The sequence below is a fragment of the Periplaneta americana genome, chromosome 5, assembly GCF_040183065.1.
Source record: "Periplaneta americana isolate PAMFEO1 chromosome 5, P.americana_PAMFEO1_priV1, whole genome shotgun sequence".
NCBI classification, from domain to species: domain Eukaryota; kingdom Metazoa; phylum Arthropoda; class Insecta; order Blattodea; family Blattidae; genus Periplaneta; species Periplaneta americana.
In genome coordinates, this window is record NC_091121.1 from 30,051,490 (window position 1) to 30,073,448 (window position 21,959).

Consider the following 21,959-nt stretch of genomic DNA (forward strand, 5'->3'; position numbering starts at 1 on the left):
CAACCGTAATATAATTGTTTTATATATTCTAACTTTCAGATGTTTTGACAGCAGACTGGATGATAAAAGCTTCTCAACGGAATAATAACAGACATTTCCCATAGTTATTCTGTGTTAATTTCCTCCCGAGTATCATTTATATCTGTTACCGTTGCTCCAAGATATTTGAACTTATCCACCTATTCGAAAGGTAAATTTCCAATTTTTATATTTCCATTTCGTATAATATTCTCGTCACCAGACATAATAATATACTTTGTCTTTTTGAGATTTACTTGCAAACCTATCTCTTTACTTGCTTCCAGTAAAATCCCCGTAACAGCTTGTTACTGTTGTACAAATACGTCGTAATAACTATTGTGTTTGTCTTACATAATTGAAAACAGCAGAAACAGAAATATTGTAGGATTGGACAAACGGCGAGAAACATCCACAACGACGGATGATCAAATCAAAGTCATGTAGAGACAAGTGGTGATTTAATACTTGAGATGGAGGTGAAAACAGTCATCTGTATTATGCAATTTTTTCTTTGTTTTTTTTTTACTGAAATTATTCGAAACGGATTTTTTCAGCTAATTCAGAACTGGTCTCGAAATGGCTCTGTCAAGTCAGGTTTTTTTTATAAGAAGTCATTAATATACATGATATTCTCAGCAATAAAACTATAAAATTCAAATTATTGATTACAGAATACTATGTAATAAAATGTTCAGCTATCTGTTTTAGGGGATAAAGAGGTACTTAGGGTCTAAAATAGCCCTCCACCAATTTTATGCCCATAGAGCTGTCCAATTATTTGTTACGGTTGGAAAAAAACTGTACCGGTATGTGATTACTTTCAACTACATAGTTCCAAATTTATAAACTCATTTTTCTTAGCTTAGGTTTTTTTCACATTTTCCTTTACTAAAAATTCTACTCTTCATACAGATGTTGTTAGTTCCATTAGTTTGTTTGGTAATTTTTGTCATCGACTATATACATTAAAACATTTCATTATTTTGTGTGTAAATGGAATGGAAACCGTTGGGAGCAAGTTTTGTTTCTGAGAGTCTGGAAGTTGTGTAGAAATAATCACATAAACTATTTTGAAAATTCTGGAGTATAAGTGATTTTTCAAAATATCATTTTAAATTTAGAGAAATGTTAATAATTCATACATTTCTTAACCAAATTAGATGGAATTTTATACAGAGTAAGATATTTCGTCACAGTCTAGGCTTTTAGAGTATAAAAAACATCTCTGCCATCATCGACATTAGTCGATCTGGTTGGCGAGTTGGTATAGCGCTGGCCTTCTATGCCCAAGGTTGCGGGTTCGATCCCGGGTCAGGTCGATGGCATTTAAGTGTGCTTAAATGCGACAGGCTCATGTCAGTAGACTTACTGGCATATAAAAGAACTGCTGCGGGACAAAATTTCGACACATCCGGCGACGCTGATATAACCTTTGCAGTTACGAGCGTCGACATTTGAACTCTGATCCACCGTTCTCAAAAGGTGGTGGTGGTGATGATGATGATGGTGGTGATGATGATGATGATGGTGATGATGATGATGATGATGATGATGATGATGATGATGATGATGATGATGATGATTTTGTCACTGCAGCACCGGTCTTTTCACATAAATACATAATAAGTACAGAGTAAATTCTGTCCATGTAAATCGTCTAGTTGTCCAGTCATAAACAAGAAAGGTATTGTCATCTGACGCTGGGAAAATGGCAGCAATATGGCTCGAGTTTGGAGCTCCACTAGGTACTAAACCGATTAATTAGGTGGGTTCTTTTGCCAGATGCAGCAAGTGGGCGCTTGCACGGAAAGTTGAAAAGTTTCGGAACGCAGAGGCGTGCCTGGATTACAACAGACTTTAGCAGATGTGCGCGGGGTAACCTCCATGATTTAATAGCTTGTGGACTTTGTACCGGTCCTCTCTTAAAGTACCGACGTATCCCTGGCCTGATCCTTATTCAAGTAGCAGAAGCACTCGGGGAAAAAAGTCTGCTCGTAACTTAAAAGCTTAAAACTTTCGAAACACCGGACATTCACCGATTGCTATACCCACATCTTAAACGTGGGATTTCTCGAACCGACTTTAAGTGTATTTATATGAGAGGAACGTAAAATAACACCCGAAAGTCGCACGGTTCATCTGATAGGTTCTCACTATACGGAATCAGCATTCGATTCCGTGTAGGTCTTGTAATATTAGGTATGGCCAGTTTCATTTTTACCAATATTGAATTCAGACTTTTCCCCTGGGGGGATTTATACTATACCGAGGAGCTGTGAGGTACAACCAACAGCAAGGAAACAATATTTAATATCTTACGTTACTACAACAGAGTAATTTATGTAAAATAGAACACAGAAAAATGTTGTCTAAGAAATAGAATATTCATTGGTTTATATGTCCCTGAATACATGCTACTAAGTATGCATTCATTTTAAAATGTTAACATCGTTATATATTGAGGGTGTTTGAGAATAAGGTTCCTAGGAAAATATTTGGGGCTAAGAGGGATGAAGTTACTGAAGAATGGAGGAAGTTACACAACGCAGAGCTGCACGCATTGTATTCTTCGCCTGACATAATTAAGAACATTACATCCAGACGTTTGAGATGGGCAGGGCATGTAGCACGTATGGGCGAATCCAGAAATGCATATAGAGTGTTAGTTCGGAGGCCGGAGGGAAAAAAAAAACCTTTGGGGAGGCCGAGACGTAGATGGGAAGATAATATTAAAATGGATTTGAGGGAGGTGGAATATGATGGTAGAGACTGGATTAATCTTGGTCAGGATAGGGACCAATGGCGGGCTTATGTGAGGGCGGCAATGAACCTCCGGGCTCCTAAAAGCCAGTAAGTAAGTAAGTAAGTAAGTAAGTAAGTAACTAAGTAAGTAAGTAACATCGCTATATAAAACGTGATGAATACAAACTATCCTTCGGTGCAAAATTGTCCCATAAAGCCGGTGTTAAATATCCTTTTCACATAAACCTCCTAAATTTAGTAGACCTACAAGTAGTAAATACTCACCGATTAAGATAATTGATCGGTGAAAATATTGAAAAAAATTTCATGAAATGAAAATTTCATTGATTGTTTAATGATTCAGCTTTCATATTCTGTAGCTTGTTTATCCCTGTGTCACTTAAGCCCTAATATTTGAAGCTGGGCAATTTTAACGTGAATAGGAGTACATATTACGGTGTGCGTGTTTTTATTTATCGGTCGTTTTCTGAATTATTTTAATTTTCGGTACATTTTTATTTCAAAATACTGTAGTGAATAAAGTCTTTCTTCAAATAACCTGAAATTATGTACAGAGTGTGATAAATATTTTAAAAATTAAGTGACAATGTTGTTAATATATTAATTAAAATATTGTGACCATCACTATTGTTGAATATTTTATGTTTTGAAAAAAGCTGAAAATAAGAAACTACAAAGTTAAATACATTTTTCTGAAAAACTTGCTTTGTAAACACAAAAGGCATATGTCACTTTCCTTTCAGGTAAAACTGAACGTATGATTTTTACTCTAAAGAAGATCGATCATGAACAAAGTCAGTTTAATATGTTAGGAATTATTATTGATTCCAAATTCACATGCGAAAGTCATATTGATCATATCTACTAAAATTTCAAGAACGTTGTTTCTCCTTAAGGGGAGAGGATGGTATTTTTGATGAAAAATGATTAATTTTCAAAAACAACTTCTTTAAAATACCCTGTGATATGTGTGAATCGCCATTTTTAAACTTCCTGCATTATGGATTTTTAAATCACTCGCCCACTTTTATTGTTGTTTCAGGAAAATTAAAGTTTCAATTTTTTTCTTTAAAATACCCTTTGATATGTACGGAATGCATTGCATAACATTTTGTGGGTATTTGTGTCCTTATCGGATGTTGAGACGTCATTTTTAAACTTCCTGCGCTATGGATTTCTAAATTACACGCCCGCTTTTATCGGTTTCCAGTAACTTCATTTTTTTTTTTGCTACATTGCCATACAAATTGGATATAATTTCTGAACTATTGAAGATACATGCATGAAATTTAGAACACACATTCTTTAGACTATTAGGAAACTTTTCTCTGTAACAGATTTTTGTTAATTGATTTCATTTTAAACCTACGTCCGTTTGTTTGCAAGAAAGGAAATCAGAAAAGTGTTATTAATTTTAATTGTTTATTTTACAAACGTAGGAACTAATGTTAAAATTCTGTTACAGACAGTTTGTAGAATATACTTTTGCAAATACATTGCAAAAACTGTTTGAATCTATCTTTAAAAGCGGTTTAGATGTATCGGTTTTAGTACAATCCTGCATTGGGTATATTTTTTTCAAATTTGGGCCCCCAAATAATTTTTTTTTTCGAAATATTTTTATTTAGTTGAGTTGCCACAGCTATGAGATCTCTACATACAAAAAATTAATAATTTACACCAAATAGGAAAAAAGTAAAAAAAAATACCATCCCCTTAAGAGATTAAAAACTGTTGTACCTGAAAACTTTATTCGTGATGCTTATTTTGCCTACTTCCAAAGTACTCTTACCTATGGAATATTGCTATGGGGCAACAGTGGTTTTATAAATAGCGTCCTATTGCTTCAAAAAAGGGCCATAAGAATTATATCAAATGTAACTTTTAAAATTAATTCTAGAATATATAAATTAATTGTCTTAATTATTTGTGAAAAACAAAATCATGATTGTAATAAATTTATATATTCTAGAATTAATTTTGTATGTTAAAGATAATCTTCAAACTTTAACATTAAGAAATGATATTCATTCCTATGACGCAATACAAGGACATGATTTTAATATCATAACCTTTAGACTTGCTAAATCGCAAAAAAAATTTTTGTCAAATGTCAGTGAAGGTTGCAAATAAATTTCCATCATATATTTTTAATTTAAGCAGAGCTACTCTCAAATTTTACACCTCTAGTTGGTTAATTTTAAATCCGTTTTATTATCTTGACGAATTTTGCTTATTTTTACAATCTCTTTTCATTGTTCCATTTTAACTGACTTTGTCTATACCTATTATATTTAGACATGTAATTTAAAGTATTTTATGCTCGACCATACCGAAATGTAGTAATTATACACCTGTTAGCAGTCCTTTAATGCATGTCATTAAAGTACACCTACTCATTAAAGTACAGGTGTTCAGCCAATGCCAACTCAGCAATAATATTCAAATAAATTCAATTTGTCATCTCGTTTTTCAATGCCGAATTCAATAATCAAGGTTATATCAAGTTTAACGGGATTACATCAAGGTCAACGACATTATTGTTCCTCGGAAAAAATCAATACTTTCGCGTCTGCGCACATCTCACAATTCACGACCTAGAACAAGGTCACTTCCGATCTTGTCAGATACAAATAAAATGTGTACATCTGAATAATTTCAAGTTAGAAATATGGTCGAGCATAAAAAGTTGTATGAAACTCGCCTATAATGGTAATTAAGACGCTCGTATGAATATTATGAAACTCGCTTGCGCTCGTTTCATAAATATAAATACTTGCGTCTTAATTACTATCATTATAGGCTCGTTGCATATGTACTAAAACTATATATGAAGAATAGAGGAAAATTAAAAATATATATTATGAATTATTTATTTATTTGAAGTTAATTAATAAAATAAAAATTAATAACTTAAAAAAGTAATTAAAAGTAAGCAAGCAAGGGAGATAAATGTACGTGTAGGTGCCAGGGATCGAATCTTACCCAGATGGATTTGTAGCTAGGAAATCTACTGTTTACCTATAAAGTTAAATGAACGCTGAAAAATCATGTAGCGAAGATCTCAACTTTTCTACGTCTGCATTGTCACAGCACAACCTAATCTTGTCATTCCCTAAGTAGAATTTATTGCAACGTTCTCGCTTGAACCGCTGTGTATTTCCTCTCCCCTCTTGCTTGTAAGATCCGTCACGTTAAGATGATGAAAGTATGAGCTAAGATTAAGAAATTCCTGCTCTTCCCTTTTCTCAGCGTCCCCCCACTTCCATTTTTTGTTATCTCTTTTGTACTTCCCCTTTTCTTCTTTCCAAGTGACATTATTTTCAAAATGACAGGTACTTGGAAATGCAATTTTTTTCTCTATTTCTTGAGCGTAAACATTTTTGATATGTGGCTGACACTGACACCTCGCAAATATATCATAATAGAGATAGTGCATGCCGCGAAGCCGCAAGATTTCTTAAAATTTAAAGTCGTTGCATTTTATATGCGTACGTGGATACAGTACAAGAATGACAAATAACTTTAAGACTGGAATGTAGTTCTTCCTTTGACTTATGTTACAGTATCTTAAATTTAACCTATATTTGTTTTATGTCTAAGAGGAAATATTTATGTTCTTATAAGATGTACGAGTATGTGGGGCTATTAGGCCTCGATAATAACGACAGTGCTAGTGTTTACCTTTCATTCATTACTAGATTTTTTTCGACTTTTCGTTCCCGTATTTAAATTCTTAGACATTTTTGCTAATATGAATGAATGAATGAATTAATGAATGGATGAATGAATGGATATTAGCCATGATATCCCATGTTGGGCACAGTCCTCCTATGATGGGGTTAGAACCCCCTCGACAGGGATGGCTCAAGTGTACCCGGTTGGTGAGCCAATCCAGGCGAGCTTGTCGTGTATACTACTTTTGTGACATTGTTAATAACCCTGTTCAACTTTAACTAGTCTCAGCACTCTGTTCTTTGTTCATTTTTTTCTTGCACTACACACATATTACTGACACTGGCACTTTGACAAACACTGATTGATATTTACACTATTTACCTGACACTTTCTCAACACTGACTTTACTATTTACAAAACTTATCTTACACTTTCACTAATACTGACTTTACTATTTACAATATCTTAACACTGATTACGTTATCTATTTACAATGACCTTCCCTAGTTCTTCCTACAAAACTCTGTTCTTTGCTGTCCTCGACCACTGTTTCCCCGCCTCTTTGGTAAACATGTCAGACCATCTGAGCCGTGGTCTTCACAGTCCTCTCTTTCATTTGCCCCAAATAGATACGTATAATACAATCGTATAGTACCTACATACAAAAAGATCAATTTTCGAAGTTGGTGAATATATTTAAAACTTGAATCTACAAGAACTTGCACTGAGTATTGTACTTATTATTTGTTCACTTATACAATATTTGTAGGTCATATGTTTCTTTACTTATTATTTATTTATTTGTTTATTCGTCTATTCGTTTCTTCATTTCTTCTGCTTTGTTTGTTTCTTTGTCTTATTTGTTCGTTAGTTTTGTTTATTCGTTTGTTTTGTTTGTTCGTTTGTCTTATTTGTTGCCCGTTTGTATTGTTCGTTTCTATTGTTTGTTCGCTTGTTTTGTTTGTTCGTTTGTCTTATTTGTTGCCCGTTTGTATTGTTCGTTTCTATTGTTTGTTCGCTTGTTTTGTTTGTTCGTTTGTCTTATTTGTTGCCCGTTTGTATTGTTCGTTTCTATTGTTTGTTCGCTTGTTTTGTTTGTTCGTTTGTCTTATTTGTTGCCCGTTTGTATTGTTCGTTTCTATTGTTTGTTCGCTTGTTTTGTTTGTTCGTTTGTCTTATTTGTTGCCCGTTTGTATTGTTCGTTTCTATTGTTTGTTCGCTTGTTTTGTTTGTTCGTTTCTATTATTTGTTCGTTTGTTTCTTTTTATTTATTTCTTTATTAGTTTTTGTTTATTTGGTTGTTTACGTATTTGTTTATTTATGTGTTTGTTTATTCGTTAGATGGTCCATTCGTTCAATGTGACGTCCATTTATGGCAATGTATTTTTCTGTCCTGCAATTCAGCAGGCTACCAGATAATCATACCGTAGTTGACACCTCTAGCATGAAATACTGATACGCGGCGCAAGGAACACTGAAAAGAAAAGTCTGGTTGCAATTATGAGCGGGGTTCAGCAAAGATGGTGTTGTGAATTTTCGTAATCAGCATGTGTGGGCTGATGAAAATCCCCATGCAGTAGAAGAAATAAGGCATCAGGTCCGATTCTCAATCAACGTATGGGCAGGCGTTCTTGGCGATAGATTAAAAACCGTACGTGCTACCACAGAGATTAACTGGGGCTCGTTATCAGGACTTTCTTATTAACGTATTGCCTACCTTGCTGGAGTGTGTGCCATGTCAACAAAGACTACAGATGTGGTTCATGAATGATGGCACACCAGCACATTTTTTCAGCAATGAGCGTGAACACCTCACGCTGACATTTCAGGACACACACCACACCTTCGCCTGCACGTTCCTCAAATCTAAATCCTCTAGGCTTTTGGTTATCAAGAACAACCACGTCAATTTCAAAGAGTGCGTGATTCCTTACGCCCGAAGGACATTGCCATGAATGGACGTCACATTGAGCACCTCCTATGAACAAGTGTTTAGATCTCAGAAAGTATTTGTTTTAGAACCCATGTTTATTAGGCTTTTTTCTTGTCTTGATGCATACTAGCACCTCCAAATATATTACATACTTTTTTTTAACATCCTGAATACAGCCTACCGTTTGTGCAACTTTATTTCCTCAAACACGAATGTTGTAATTATTTGAAATATGTACATTTCAATCCCTTTAAAGCCTATTAATTGTTGCGAGAGAGTGAATATTATTCCTATTATATCGATGCGCTGCAGATACTTATAATTTGTAATCCGCCTCTGTTGGAGAGCTGGCAGTAGTATTTCGTGAACAAGAACCGCTGTCATCTGATCCACGGAACAGTCAGTTGCCCGGCCCTGACTATAGTACCGAGGACTATATGAAAATCGTTTTATCCTACTGTGATCATTTCACCATAGTTCAATCACAGCCGCATTATTATATCATATTATCTGAAATAGTAGTAAAATGAGTGCATTACCACTAGTTTATACAGGGTGAACAGTAAGTAATGTCGTTAATTGAAGGAGTTATTCTTTGAGATACTATTTCAAACAAAAAAATTGTGATACAATGTTGCTCGTTTTTGCTTCCTTTTTAAGATAAAAGTAGTTTTATATGAAACATTTCATATAGTCTGTTTTCAAAAATCCATTGATTGAATTCATATTATGCTCAGTCAATTTAAGAGACCAGTGTATCTATACTAATAATAAACCTGTAGCCGAAATTTTTCTGGTAATTTTCGATTTTCCAAAAATAATTGCTCCTAACATATATAATTAACCACCCTGAAACCGAAAATCGCTTTTTTGAAATTTTTGTTTGTATGTCTGTCTTTCTGGCTGTCTGTATGTTTGTTACCTTTTCACGCGATAATGGCTGAACCGATTTCGATGAAAATTGGAATATAAATTAAGTTCGTTGTAACTTAGATTATAGGCTATATGGCATTCAAAATACATTATTTAAAAGGGGGTTATAAGGTGGTCTGAACTAAATAAATCGAATTATCTCGCTTATTATTGATTTTTGTGAAAAATGTTACATAACAAAAGTTTCTTTAAAAATGATTTCTGATATGTTTTATTCTTTGAAAAATTTTTATAGGGCTGATATTTAATGAGATAAATGAGTTTTAAAATTAAAATAACTGCCATCTAAGACGGTGTATTGAAATAAAAAACAAATGACTTCGTCTATAAGGGGCCTTGGAAACAACAATCGAAAGCTATGAAACATAGCCTACAGACAATGTTTCTGTGTTTGTATGAAGTAATATCGGAAGCTAAATTAACCGATTTGTATAATTAATTATTATTTCATCATTGGAAATTGTAGTTTCTCTGGATGGACATAATGCTATAATGTTATTACAGTAACTTCTGAGTGAATTGAGAACAGGTAAGATTGAAATAGCTTCTTATGCACAGAAAACTTGATAGGTTATTCTGTATATTCATTTCCTGTATTTCTTATAATAATGTTTATGAACATATTCATTTTTATCTCAGAGAATTAACGAACAACGAGAGTGTATTGATTTAGTATGCAGTAATAGTACGTTAGCTTAGCAATCCATTATTTTATAATTCAAATTTTAACTATGCTCAATTGAATCGTGTTAAAATACATAAAATACATATGCAATAAATGCAATGCAAAAAAATTGGGTAATGAGCCAAGCAGATTATGTTGCGCTGTTGTAAAAGTTGTTCCTCCTGAGATTCAAGAGCTCCCACAGCAAATTAAAAACTTTCTAATTCGAGTACATCCGTTATCAACACACTTTTTCATAATATAATATAATATAAACATAATAATAAATCTGTAGCCAAAATTTTTTTTGTCAATTTTCGCTTTTCCAAAAATAATTGGTAATAACAATTAAGAAACATGTTAAAGGAATTGTCATTGCACCAAATGAGTGGTCTCTGGATCAAAATGATCACATTTTAATATTTTAAATACAATTTAAAATAAGTAACATATTAAACGATTTATCCTTCTATCAAACACGAATGTTCCCTGGATCAAATGTCGTAGTTTAATTATGTAAATGCTTTATATTTATTTCTAACGGGTGCAGCGGAGCGCACGGGTACGGCTAGTTATGGTAATAAATGATTGAAAGAATATTGGTTTTGTCCTTCGAATATGCAGAAATTTGGTCGGAACAAATGCACCTTTCCGTTCTGCAAATTAATTTTCCAATGCTAAATTTGTTCCCGTGAAATTTCTGCACATTTAAAGGATAAAACTATTTTTTTAAATAATTTTTCAGAAAAGTCTATGATATACAACACAAAGATTTATTTTCAGTCAATGACTTTACTTTATATATGTGTAAGGTACAAGTCCTTATATTATATAATTTAATACTGTATTAACGTTTTCGTTGGTCATGCCGACATCATCAGATATAACTTTTTATGCTGCAATATCGTCCCTAAATAAGTACATGTGCCTCTATAATCAAAAATACAATATACATTGATAAACATAAAAAACATTAAAATCAACATGGTTTGGGGCATAAATATTTCTTTTCTCATGTAAATGTACCCTTATTGTCAATAGTTAAAAACACAAACGTGTAATTACAATATATATATATATATATATATATATATATATATATATATATAAAACATTTCATCTGTTGTAAATATCATCAATAACAATTTTGATGAATTAAGGTTTCAAGGTATAATCTCAACACATACATTATGGTGTATATACATCTTTCGTTCATTTCATTCATTCATTTATTTTATTCCATAGATCTTACATGAGCAATGAAGCTTTAAGATGTGGAACATGTCAACATTTTACAATATTACAATTACAATTTTTACAAATTTTTATAGTTTTACAATTTAGTAATTTTCTACAATTTTTACAATGTTGTACAATTTTTTTTACATTTTTTTTTTACATTTTTTTTTTTTACATTTTGGCGAGATGTAGTGAGATGAAATGAGGTCCGAGGATTCGCCAAAATATTACCCGGCATTTGCCTTTTCGGTGGGGGAAACCTCGGAAAAACCCAACCAGGTAATCAAATCAACACAGACACAGAAAACAAGTATAATAACTGGATAATAAGAATATGGATATAAACAAATTAGATAAATATATATTAATGATTGTAAGCATCTCATCACATGGTATTTACATGAATTTTTAAGTTTTAGATTTTTATGTAGTGAAGACCTGCACTATATTATTCTTATTACACGTTTGTGCTTTTAACTATTTGACAATAAGGGTACATTTACATGAGAAAATAAATATTGATATTCTCAAACCATGTTGATTTTAATACGTTTTATGTTTATCAATGTATATTGTATTTTTGATCATAGAGGCACATGTATTTATTTAGGGATGTTATATCTGATGATGTCGGTATTACCGACGAAAACGTTAATACAGTATTAAATTATGTAATATAAGAACTTGTACCTTACACATATATAAAGTAAAGTCATTGACTGAAAATAAATCTTTGTATTGTAAAATTCTTTTTATCAGGTATTATCATAATTACACTGCTCTCTGAAATTGACTGACCATACTGGGAATTAATTTCATAGCGTTTCCAAAAGACACTACGAAATGTTTCATATAAAATAGTTTTTATATTCGAAAAGAAAGCCAAAACAAGCAAAATTCTATAAAAAAAATTTTGTTTGAAGTAACTCAAAGAATAATCCCCCGAAATTAATGACATTGCTTACAGTTAATCCTATTTATACCTATCTAAGGAGTAAATAGATTTCATTAAAAATAGTACGCAAATTCATAAAAATTTTTAATGTGTTTTCCCCACTTTCTTACAGATTCTCCAAGATGTCGAGAAGGCTTTTCCTCGCGTCGCATCGGAGCTATACGCCATGAGACGCTTGAAGTGAAATGTGAGGTCACAGCTGATCCTAGAGATGACGTCAAGTTCAGCTGGACTTACAACAAATCCCGTGATGTACTTCCGGTCCCTGGCTCAAGAGTTATCCACCAGGGGCTGGTCAGTCTCCTTCGATACACTCCAGAGTCCGAAGTTGATTACGGAACACTTGCCTGCTGGGCTAGTAACAGTATTGGCCGCCAGAGTGTGCCGTGCTTATTTCATATAGTAGCAGCAAGTGAGTAAAACCTTCTAAAATTAAAATTATTATATTTATATTATACATTAATAGTATGCATATAACACAAGTCCGAAAATATCTTCTGTTACGCCTCTTAAAATTGGCATACAAAAGTGTGCTAGGAGACGCTACAACATAAGTATGAATATAATAATAATAATAATAATAATAATAATAATAATAATAATAATAATAATAATAATAATAACAGCCTAATGTGTCCCTTGAAGGGCAAAGGCCTCCTGCTAGAGGGTAGCTCTGTTTCACTAACGCGGTGAGCTACTCCGCGTTAGGTTGTGTCTAGTGTTTCTTTGTCTGGTTGGAGTTGATTTCGCTGTCACTTTGATTAATTTGATTTCACTAACACTTTTATTATATTGAATGCACTTTCACTGAGTCAACTTGGGATGTTGTTTGTGGCTGGCACTGTCTTCGTTTGTAGTCGACTTCCAATTGTTCTCCATGTTCCCCTGCTTCTTGCTATTCTGGACCATTGCTGGCCTGCTTGTGTTGTGTAGAAGTCTGCCCACCTCTTCCTTGGTCTGCCTCTGTGCCGGTCTCCTGTGCGCGGGTCCCACATGGTGGCTCTGTATGTCCATCTTTCGTCTTTCATCCGCGCGATGTGGCTTCCCCACTTCCACCTCAATTTGTTTGCTCTTTGTGTGACGTTTAGTATGAATATATACGGTTTCAAACAGTGTCACCAGCGTATAGATAATTATACAGTATGGACACTTCGCGTCGATACCTTTGATGTAGCAGGACTGATTTAAATGACCTTCAAACCAGTTTGAGCGTGAGATTCTGCTTTAACCCGGGAGTTGGCACTGACATCACACCAGCTAGCAGTCGACACAGCGGAAATATAACACATACAATTAATACATTTAGATACATTATGTACTCAAAATAAATTGGACCGATGAAATAAATCCGTCATTAACTGTAATGTGTAGACTCTAGAGTTCCTTTATAATGAGAGTTGAGACGTTGATCCCAACAACAATTAAAATATGTAGCGATTTGATAGCGCTGAAAATGGAAAAACAGAACTCCTATGAGAAGTAAAACCATATACCTATATTATGTTTCATACAAACATTAAACGGATTTGAGACATAATTTTATAATGTATTATATATTATTTTATAACAATTTATTATATATAAAATATAAACATTATTAATTTGACACTGAGAAATATGGAAAAGCTGTTAACTTGAATTTATTTGAAGCAAAGCGTTACTGGATTATGCAATAAGGTAGGCGATGTTTGGATCCTGTGTCTCAACTCTATTCTCAATTATTATCTTAGAGTGTGCTCGATTACACTAACATCTAGCGCTTGAAAGTGGAACTAAACGCCGGTGCACAGAGAAACAAAACACAGGAAAATTCGCTCAGTGTCCATTCTATATAATCCCTGTTCGCAGGTGTCGCAGAAACCTCAAGTAAGATCATGCAGAAATACTACACTTGGTTATATACTAGCTAAAAGCGATACATGCCTTTGTAAGCCGTATCCTTTATGTCACGAATTGGTGAAGTTGTGAGCAATAAGGGAAAGAATATATTTAATTGTTAATACCCTCTTTACCAACATAACATCTATGTTCGACGTACATTAACAAAAAAAAAAAAAAAAAAATGAAAGAATTTTGTTGAATGGAAATTCGACTTCTGTTGCCATGGAAAAGCTTACGTCATATCCCATATGACAGTGTGACGAGTCCATTCATATAGGCAACAGAAAGGGAGTTGGCATATACACACAATCTACTTAGAAGAGTTTGTTAAAATCTTTTCGGGATTGCAATGTATTTACTAAAAAATAAAGTTATTTAGTTGTGCTTCGACATGAACGCGAAACTGACGCGTGCATAATACGTGCATAACTGTAGATAATTATTGCAAGCTTGACATTAGTCACATACAGATAGCTAAATAATAATAATAATAATTTACTTACTTACAAATGGCTTTTAAGGAACCCGAAGGTTCATTGCCGCCCTCACATAAGCCCGCCATCGGTCCCTATCCTGTGCAAGATTAATCCAGTCTCTATCATCATATCCCACCTCCCGCAAATCCATTTTAATATTATCCTCCCATCTACGTCTCGGCCTCCCTAAAGGTCTTTTTCCCTCCGGTCTCCCAACTAACACTCTATATGCATTTCTGGATTCGCCCATACGTGCTACATGCCCTGCCCATCTCTAACGTCTGGATTTCAAGTTCCTAATTATGTCAGGTGAAGAATACAATGCGTGCAGTTCTGTGTTGTGTAACTTTCTCCATTCTCCTGTAACTTCATCCCGCTTAGCCCCAAATATTTTCCTAAGCACCTTATTCTCAAACACCCTTAACCTATGTTCCTCTCTCAGAGTGACAGTAATAATAATAATAATAATAATAATAATAATAATAATAATAATAATAATAATAATAATAATGTTTACGGGACATTCTCATGTGCTAATATACAGTATACCAGTTACTTGTTAATTGCCTGTGGCCTTTCTTACTTGTCCTCTTAATAGTACATTTGTTTTAATTTGATATTATTATTATTATTATTATTATTATTATTATTATTATTATTATTATTATTATTATTATTATAAATATTGGAAAAGATTGTTTTATTACTCAGTTGAGAACCTTTTGTCATCCAGTCTGACATAAAAAAAGCTGAAAGTTAAAATTTATAAAGCAATTATATTACTGGTTGTTCTGTATAGTAGTGAAACATGGACTCTCATTTTGAGAGATGAACAGAGGTTAAGAGTGTTTGAGAATGAGGTGCTTAGAAGACTATTTGGGGCTAAGAGGGATGACGTTACAGGAGAATGGAGAAAGTTACACAATACAGAACTGCACGCATTGCATTCTTCACCTGACATAATTAGGAACATTAAATCCAGACGTTTGAGATGGGCAGGGCATGTAGCACGTATGGGTGAATAAAGAAATGCATATAGAATGTTAGTTGGGAGACCGGAGGGAAAAAGACCTCTGGGGAGACCGAGACGTAAATGGGAGGAAAATATTGAAATAGATTTGAGGAAGTGTGATATGGCAGTAAGAACTGCTTATTTTGTCGCTCAGAATAGGAACCGATGGCGGGCTTATGTGAGGCGGGCAGTGAACCACCGGGTGCCTTAAAAGGCGTAAATGAGATATTATTATTATTATTATTATTATTATTATTATTATTATTATTATTATTATTATTATTATTATTATTATTAATAGCTACCACTAAAAGGAAATAAATATGGGTAGAATAAAGGAGATTGCGACGATTAATAAAATTATTGTAATGACGTTAGAAGAAATGTAAAAGTCACGAAAAATCTTTCATATCTTATAATTTATGCTTATCAGAAGTTCAAAATAAATGCGCACTTATTTCAGCTGGTATGGATACCATACACAGTGCTTCTGCGGTAACTTTTAGAACGGTTACTTTGAAAAAAAGACTAAAATTTACAAAATAAATTCGCTTTTACGTTCCTACACGCAAATAGCAATTCATTTGTTTGCAGAGTTTGTAATAATGGTTGCAGGTGAATACACCCATGATCACATTTACAAAACAAACACAGTCAGTTAATTACTGCAAGTTTCACTGTATAAAATGTCATTTAATTGCAGTAAATTAAAATTAATCGTTGTCTCATTAAATTGACACCTAATTGTTGTTATTGTAATTACAACTGCCATCGAGGTTTAATACGTTGCTGAGACGAGAATCAGCGCGTAACTGGGAAGTACCTATAAACTCTAAAATAATGATTTTATTTTCGATATCCAGATCGAAAAATTTCATATGCATTATATTATTAAGGAAATAATTATTAGATATTACGATTACACGCCCAATTGTCCAGTCGTATGGGAGAAATACGTAAGTAAACGTTTTTTCTTGACTATTACACTAAAACTACGTCATACTACTTTTGACCAATAAAACGGTACGAAAGGACGTAATTCAACCAATCATGGCTGCTTATCGCAGAATTTTATCGCGTCCATAGCATTTGTTTAATTTTATCGCGTCCCTAGCATTTGTTTAATTTTATCGCGTCCCTAGCATTTGTTTAATTTTATCGCGTCCCTAGCATTTGTTTAATTTTATCGCGTCCCTAGCATTTGTTTAATTTTTTCGCGTCCCTAGCATTTGTTTCTTTGTTTGCCAACATTTGAAACTGCGCTGGTCTGGACGTCAAAAAAAAATATATATAAAAATTACAAACCACTCCAGTCGATGCACAGCTGTTTCAAATATGACTCGAATTGGCATTCAAGAACAAGAATTAATAAAAATCACTCATCATACCTATGCATCTTCTGAAATCCGATTTGCAAATAAATGAAGAGCACCATTCGGAAACCCTGAATAAGTTGAATACACCATGTAGGCCTAAATCAACGAGTTCCACTTCTATTACGCACACGTCCAATATAACATCAATTGAACCAACAACCACATTCAAATTTGAAAATTGTACATTCAATAAATATTCCTTTTAAAATTATTCATTCGGAAATTCTGAATAAGTTGAATACACCATGTAGGCCTAAATCAACGAGTTCCACTTCTATTACGCACACGTCCAATATAACATCAATTGAACCACCAACCACATTCAAATTTGAAAATTGTACATTCAATAATTATTCCTTTTAAAATTATTCATGTTCATTTTTTATGTCGTCGTCGTTAATTAAAACTTTTCTAACACTTGTGTATATTAGTTAGGTTATGTTATAGCTTCTGCTATATGATATTTTGGATAGTCACGTATCAGAGATTGTTTAATATTAAGATTTATTGAAAATCATCTGTCAAGTGACGTTGATTACTGGGATTCGGATAATTGAAGTGGAATGCAACTGTCTTAATAAAAATGAAACTGAATCAACAAAGCTTTCTTGACTAGTAACCGTCTACAGAGTTCAATGAAGATTCCATAGTTGGCACAACTGCCATCTAGCGTAATGGTGCAATAATACATTTGAAGACAGGTTTATTTTCGTAAGTCAATTAATATTTTATTGTATTGGAGTACTTTGTTACTTATAATATTTATATACTTTCTTCTAATCGTGTAATAGTCAATTAAATCCCACTCGAGTTTGATTTTCTCTAGATAAATCAAAACCTCTCGTGAGATTACTGTTGATAGTTCAGTCGGTAAGTTTTGTTTCATACTTTCAGATTACATATCAATTCTCAGGGTTCGATTTCAATGATGTGAAGTAAAGTATTAAAATTCAATTATGCGCAGAACAAGGATAAGTCCTTCTTTCTTATTGTGTTTAATTTCCCTATAAATCGGGAGGGATAACGGGTAGTGCAAATCTATTCATTGGATCCCAAAGTAGCCATCTCACATTTGCGGGCTTCCTTCATCGTGGGGTCAGCATGACAACACAGGACAATCTTAAGACAACGTAAAAACATGCAGTTCCGTGGACGAAAGATAAATTTCTTCCATTTTCCACGCTTGGAATCTAATCTCGGTCCATTTAATTTGGTTGCGTATGCGCAGTCCACATAACCACAAAGAAGGACCAAAGAAAAATTATTACTGGCCATAAATGAACAAACATGCTAATTGCATGGTTATATTATGAGATCTATGTGCCTATGAAAGCGAAGTTTACTGTCCAAGAATACTCCATTGGTCAATGACGGATTTTATACGACGGGCGTCATAGCTTTTACGAATTTTCGATTCTCGCTGGTCGCCAAAATTCCACCACTGATGCACAGTGCCTTACTGTGCATTTGTTTCTAAGGCGGTGTAAGCGAAAAGGACATGCGCATAGGTTTCTCTCTTCCCTTTCACTTTCCCTCTATGCCCAGGGGTTTTTTAGTAGGTTATTTTACGACGCTTCATCAACATCTTAGGTTATGTATCGTCTGAATGAGTTTAAGGTGATAATGCCGGCGAAATAAGTCCGGGGTCCAGCACCGAAAGTTACCCAGAATTTGCTCATACTGTGTTGAGGGAAAACCCCGGAAAAAACCTCAACCAGGTAACTTGCCCCGACTGGGAATCGAACCCGGACCACCTAGTTTCTCAGCCAGACGCGCTAACTGTTACTCCACAGGTGTGGACCCAGGTTTGTTATATTTGAACTAAACAGAAGTGGTTTTCCTTGTAAAATCAGTAACATTACTTATGAAAATATTAATTTTTATACATGAATAAGCCCCAAATGTTTATGCGTTGCCCTCAAAAATCCATAGCATTCTTTTGGTGAACCAGTTACCGAGATAGACAGGTTATAGAAAGAATGATTCCAGTAGGTAAAATGGTGGAAGTGTTAATTCCAAGCCACACAACTCCGATTGTTCAGCCTCTTGACGTTTATGGCTTTAGGCCTTGGAAAAATTTCGTTTGGAAGTTCTCTGATAGTGTTTTGCTACATGGCACAAATATTATATTGCATGACAGAGATAATGTGATAAAACTGCAGTCCTTAACACATAATCAGTTTTCATCTCATGTTTAAATATGGCTGGTATAAAGCCGGGTACATTAATAACAAACCCCATATATTCGTCACTCCTATGGAATTATGTTTTCACATTAATGTACAGAATTGCTCTAAAACTCCGAGAAACTTATTTTTCTGGAATATTCGTGGTGCAAAGTTCCACCACAGTCTAGTTAATACAGTCACGAAGCTCAATATGTAGTAAATATTCATCCATAGATAGTTGCTAACCACTAGGATCGCTAATATCGCCTCATTACAGACAATGCACAGTCTATTGTTCCTAGCACCCTCACAACTCAAGCTTCGTGACTATATATATTAGACTGTGGTTCCACGGTGTTTTCAGCATTTTTACAATGATTTCCACTACTGTGATCAGTACAGTGAGTAATTTCAGGTATGCTTACATTTTCTTATCATTTTTTTCACAGACTGTTGTATAGTCAATTTCATTATTATTATGTATCTGATATACTGTCATTTTCATAACTTATATTATTTAAGGAAATTTTGACAGTACGATATGCAGCTAGATGATATTTATTGCTTGATATGTCTAGCACATAGCACTGTTTGCATTAGCTGTTATAGCTCTGGAATGGAGAATTTGAAAAAATCTTACCTCGAAAACTAAGCTCCTTCCGGAAGTAGAAATCTGTAGGGAAATTTCTTATTTGAAATGGAATGTATGGGGAAAAATAGTTGTGAAAGTCCATTATCACATGGTGAGCCTTCCTTGTCAGCAGAAAAGGAGCAAAATTGAGAGAACATGGACATGTCGAAGACATAAAAAGATTATTTTATATGAAGAATATCTCGTTACAATTATATCAATTTCATCAATAAAACAGCTTTCATAACAGGGACTATGAAAATATATCAACAATAACATTGTTACCATAGTGCTTGTGTACAAAACAAATTAAATATTATGCTCTTTGAGACAATATTAACGAATCGTATCGTGTCATTTAAAAATATTACCTATGACATCATAATTCTCATGGGCTAACAATAATGGCAAAAATATTTTAATTCCATAAAAATACAGGGTGATCCGTTTGAGTATGAATAAAGTAAAAACACCGTAAAACATTTACTACTGAACTGTATTTGTTGAAACTTTGTGCATACAACACTGAAAGATGGGAGATTCCTCAAAGGTCAACACGATCCCCATTGCGAACTCTACACAACTCATAACAGTGTTGCAATTCAGCCCATGTCCTTTGTAACATAAGAGGGGTGATTTGTTGAAAAGCTTGAGTAATTTTTACTCTCAGATCATCAATGTTCCTGGGTTTCTATGAATTGACAATATCTTTAACAAAACCCCACACGAAGAAGTCAGGAGGGGTTAGATCTGGGGAGTTTGGGGACAAAGCCAAGAGATAGCTGCTTCTCGTATTAGGTTTCATCTGAGACCTCCTGCATGTTTTTTTTTTTAACACAGAACTTGTTTCTACAAATATTCGATGCCTCAACATTATGGATTCGTATTTAGGTACATTACGCATACCATATGCACGTCGAAATTCCCTTTGAACTCCTTTAAAACTCTCAAATTTAGCATACCAAAGAACACATTGTGCCCGCTGTTGATTTGTAGTAGCCATTTTAATCTTCTACGATTTTAATTTGTCCTTTCAGATTATACATTGCTGATTGTAATATATGGAAACTCCCATCTTTTAATCATAATATAATCAGCAACACATTTTTCCTACCATCGTAATAGCTTTATAATAATAAATTAATATTATCCATACCCAAACGGATCAAACTGTATATCGTGTCATTTAAAAACGTTACCTATGATATCGTAATTCGCATAACAATAAAGGCAAAAATATTTTAATTTCAAGATTTCATGTACTGTAATATGAATAGTGTTATATAAATTATGTCATTCATTATGTAAGTTAATACATAAGATGCTAGCTAATTTAATTTAGTAATGTTACAAACTATTTTTAAATAATTTTAGTTTAATTTACGTATATAAAAATTAGTGTTAACGTGCTTAATCTTTTTCGATGCCTAATTCCTCTTTTTATTTCATAAAATTCTTTTGATTTCTATATACTGTAGGTGAAATCAGGTTTTATGTCAGATACAAAAATGCATATCATATTTTTTTCAAATTATGTAATACTGAATCAGTTACATTCCCCTTTGTTGTTTTTAATAGCTTCATAACAGAAAATGCCCGTCTATGAACTGATGGTATTCCGAAACTATTATTATAAATTATTTCATAATTAGCCGTTAATACACTTTCAGGTGAACATTCGTTCATGGTCTTAAAATAAATTTCATGAAAATATATCAGAGTAGAATATTTGAACTGTCTGAATTTTTGTGTCCAAAATCTCGTAATTCAATTTTAATTGCAAATATGCGTTACTTTTGAAACGAATTGTATTAATAAGTAAATGCTGTAAACAATTTTATAATTTGGCCTATACATGATTATTGTCTTGAGTGAAAGTTCTAGAATAAATAATGAAAACAAAAGAATGTGTTATGACAGGAAATCAACCATTAACCATTACGTATGTGAATCTGGTTGCCATGCTGGAATTATGTAATCCTTCATTTAACTTACTTACATAACTTGAGTGCTGAAATTTGTTCTGTGATATATGCAACACTATGTTACTGTGCGTCGGCGAATAATTTTCACATATACACTGCAGAAAATATAAACCACTCATACTGAAAATATAAGCCGGCTACTTAAAAAAAACTGAGAAAAGAGTGGAAGGTGGTAGAGGTTAGTGGGACAAAGATTTGTACATCTAGTGTAGGACGTTAGTCCTGCAGCTCGGGATTGGAGCTA

The 21,959-nt window shown here is 33.6% G+C and overlaps 1 protein-coding gene across 2 annotated transcripts in view; it reads left to right on the plus strand.

The window, feature by feature from the left end:
- side (sidestep) overlaps positions 1-21,959 on the plus strand; it is an 869,165-nt gene that overhangs the window by 768,420 nt on the left and 78,786 nt on the right. For both annotated transcript variants that reach the window (XM_069825478.1, XM_069825479.1), the window contains one exon: positions 12,299-12,598. In XM_069825478.1, coding sequence (XP_069681579.1) covers positions 12,299-12,598 — 300 coding nt within the window. The remainder of the gene's footprint in view (positions 1-12,298; positions 12,599-21,959) is intronic.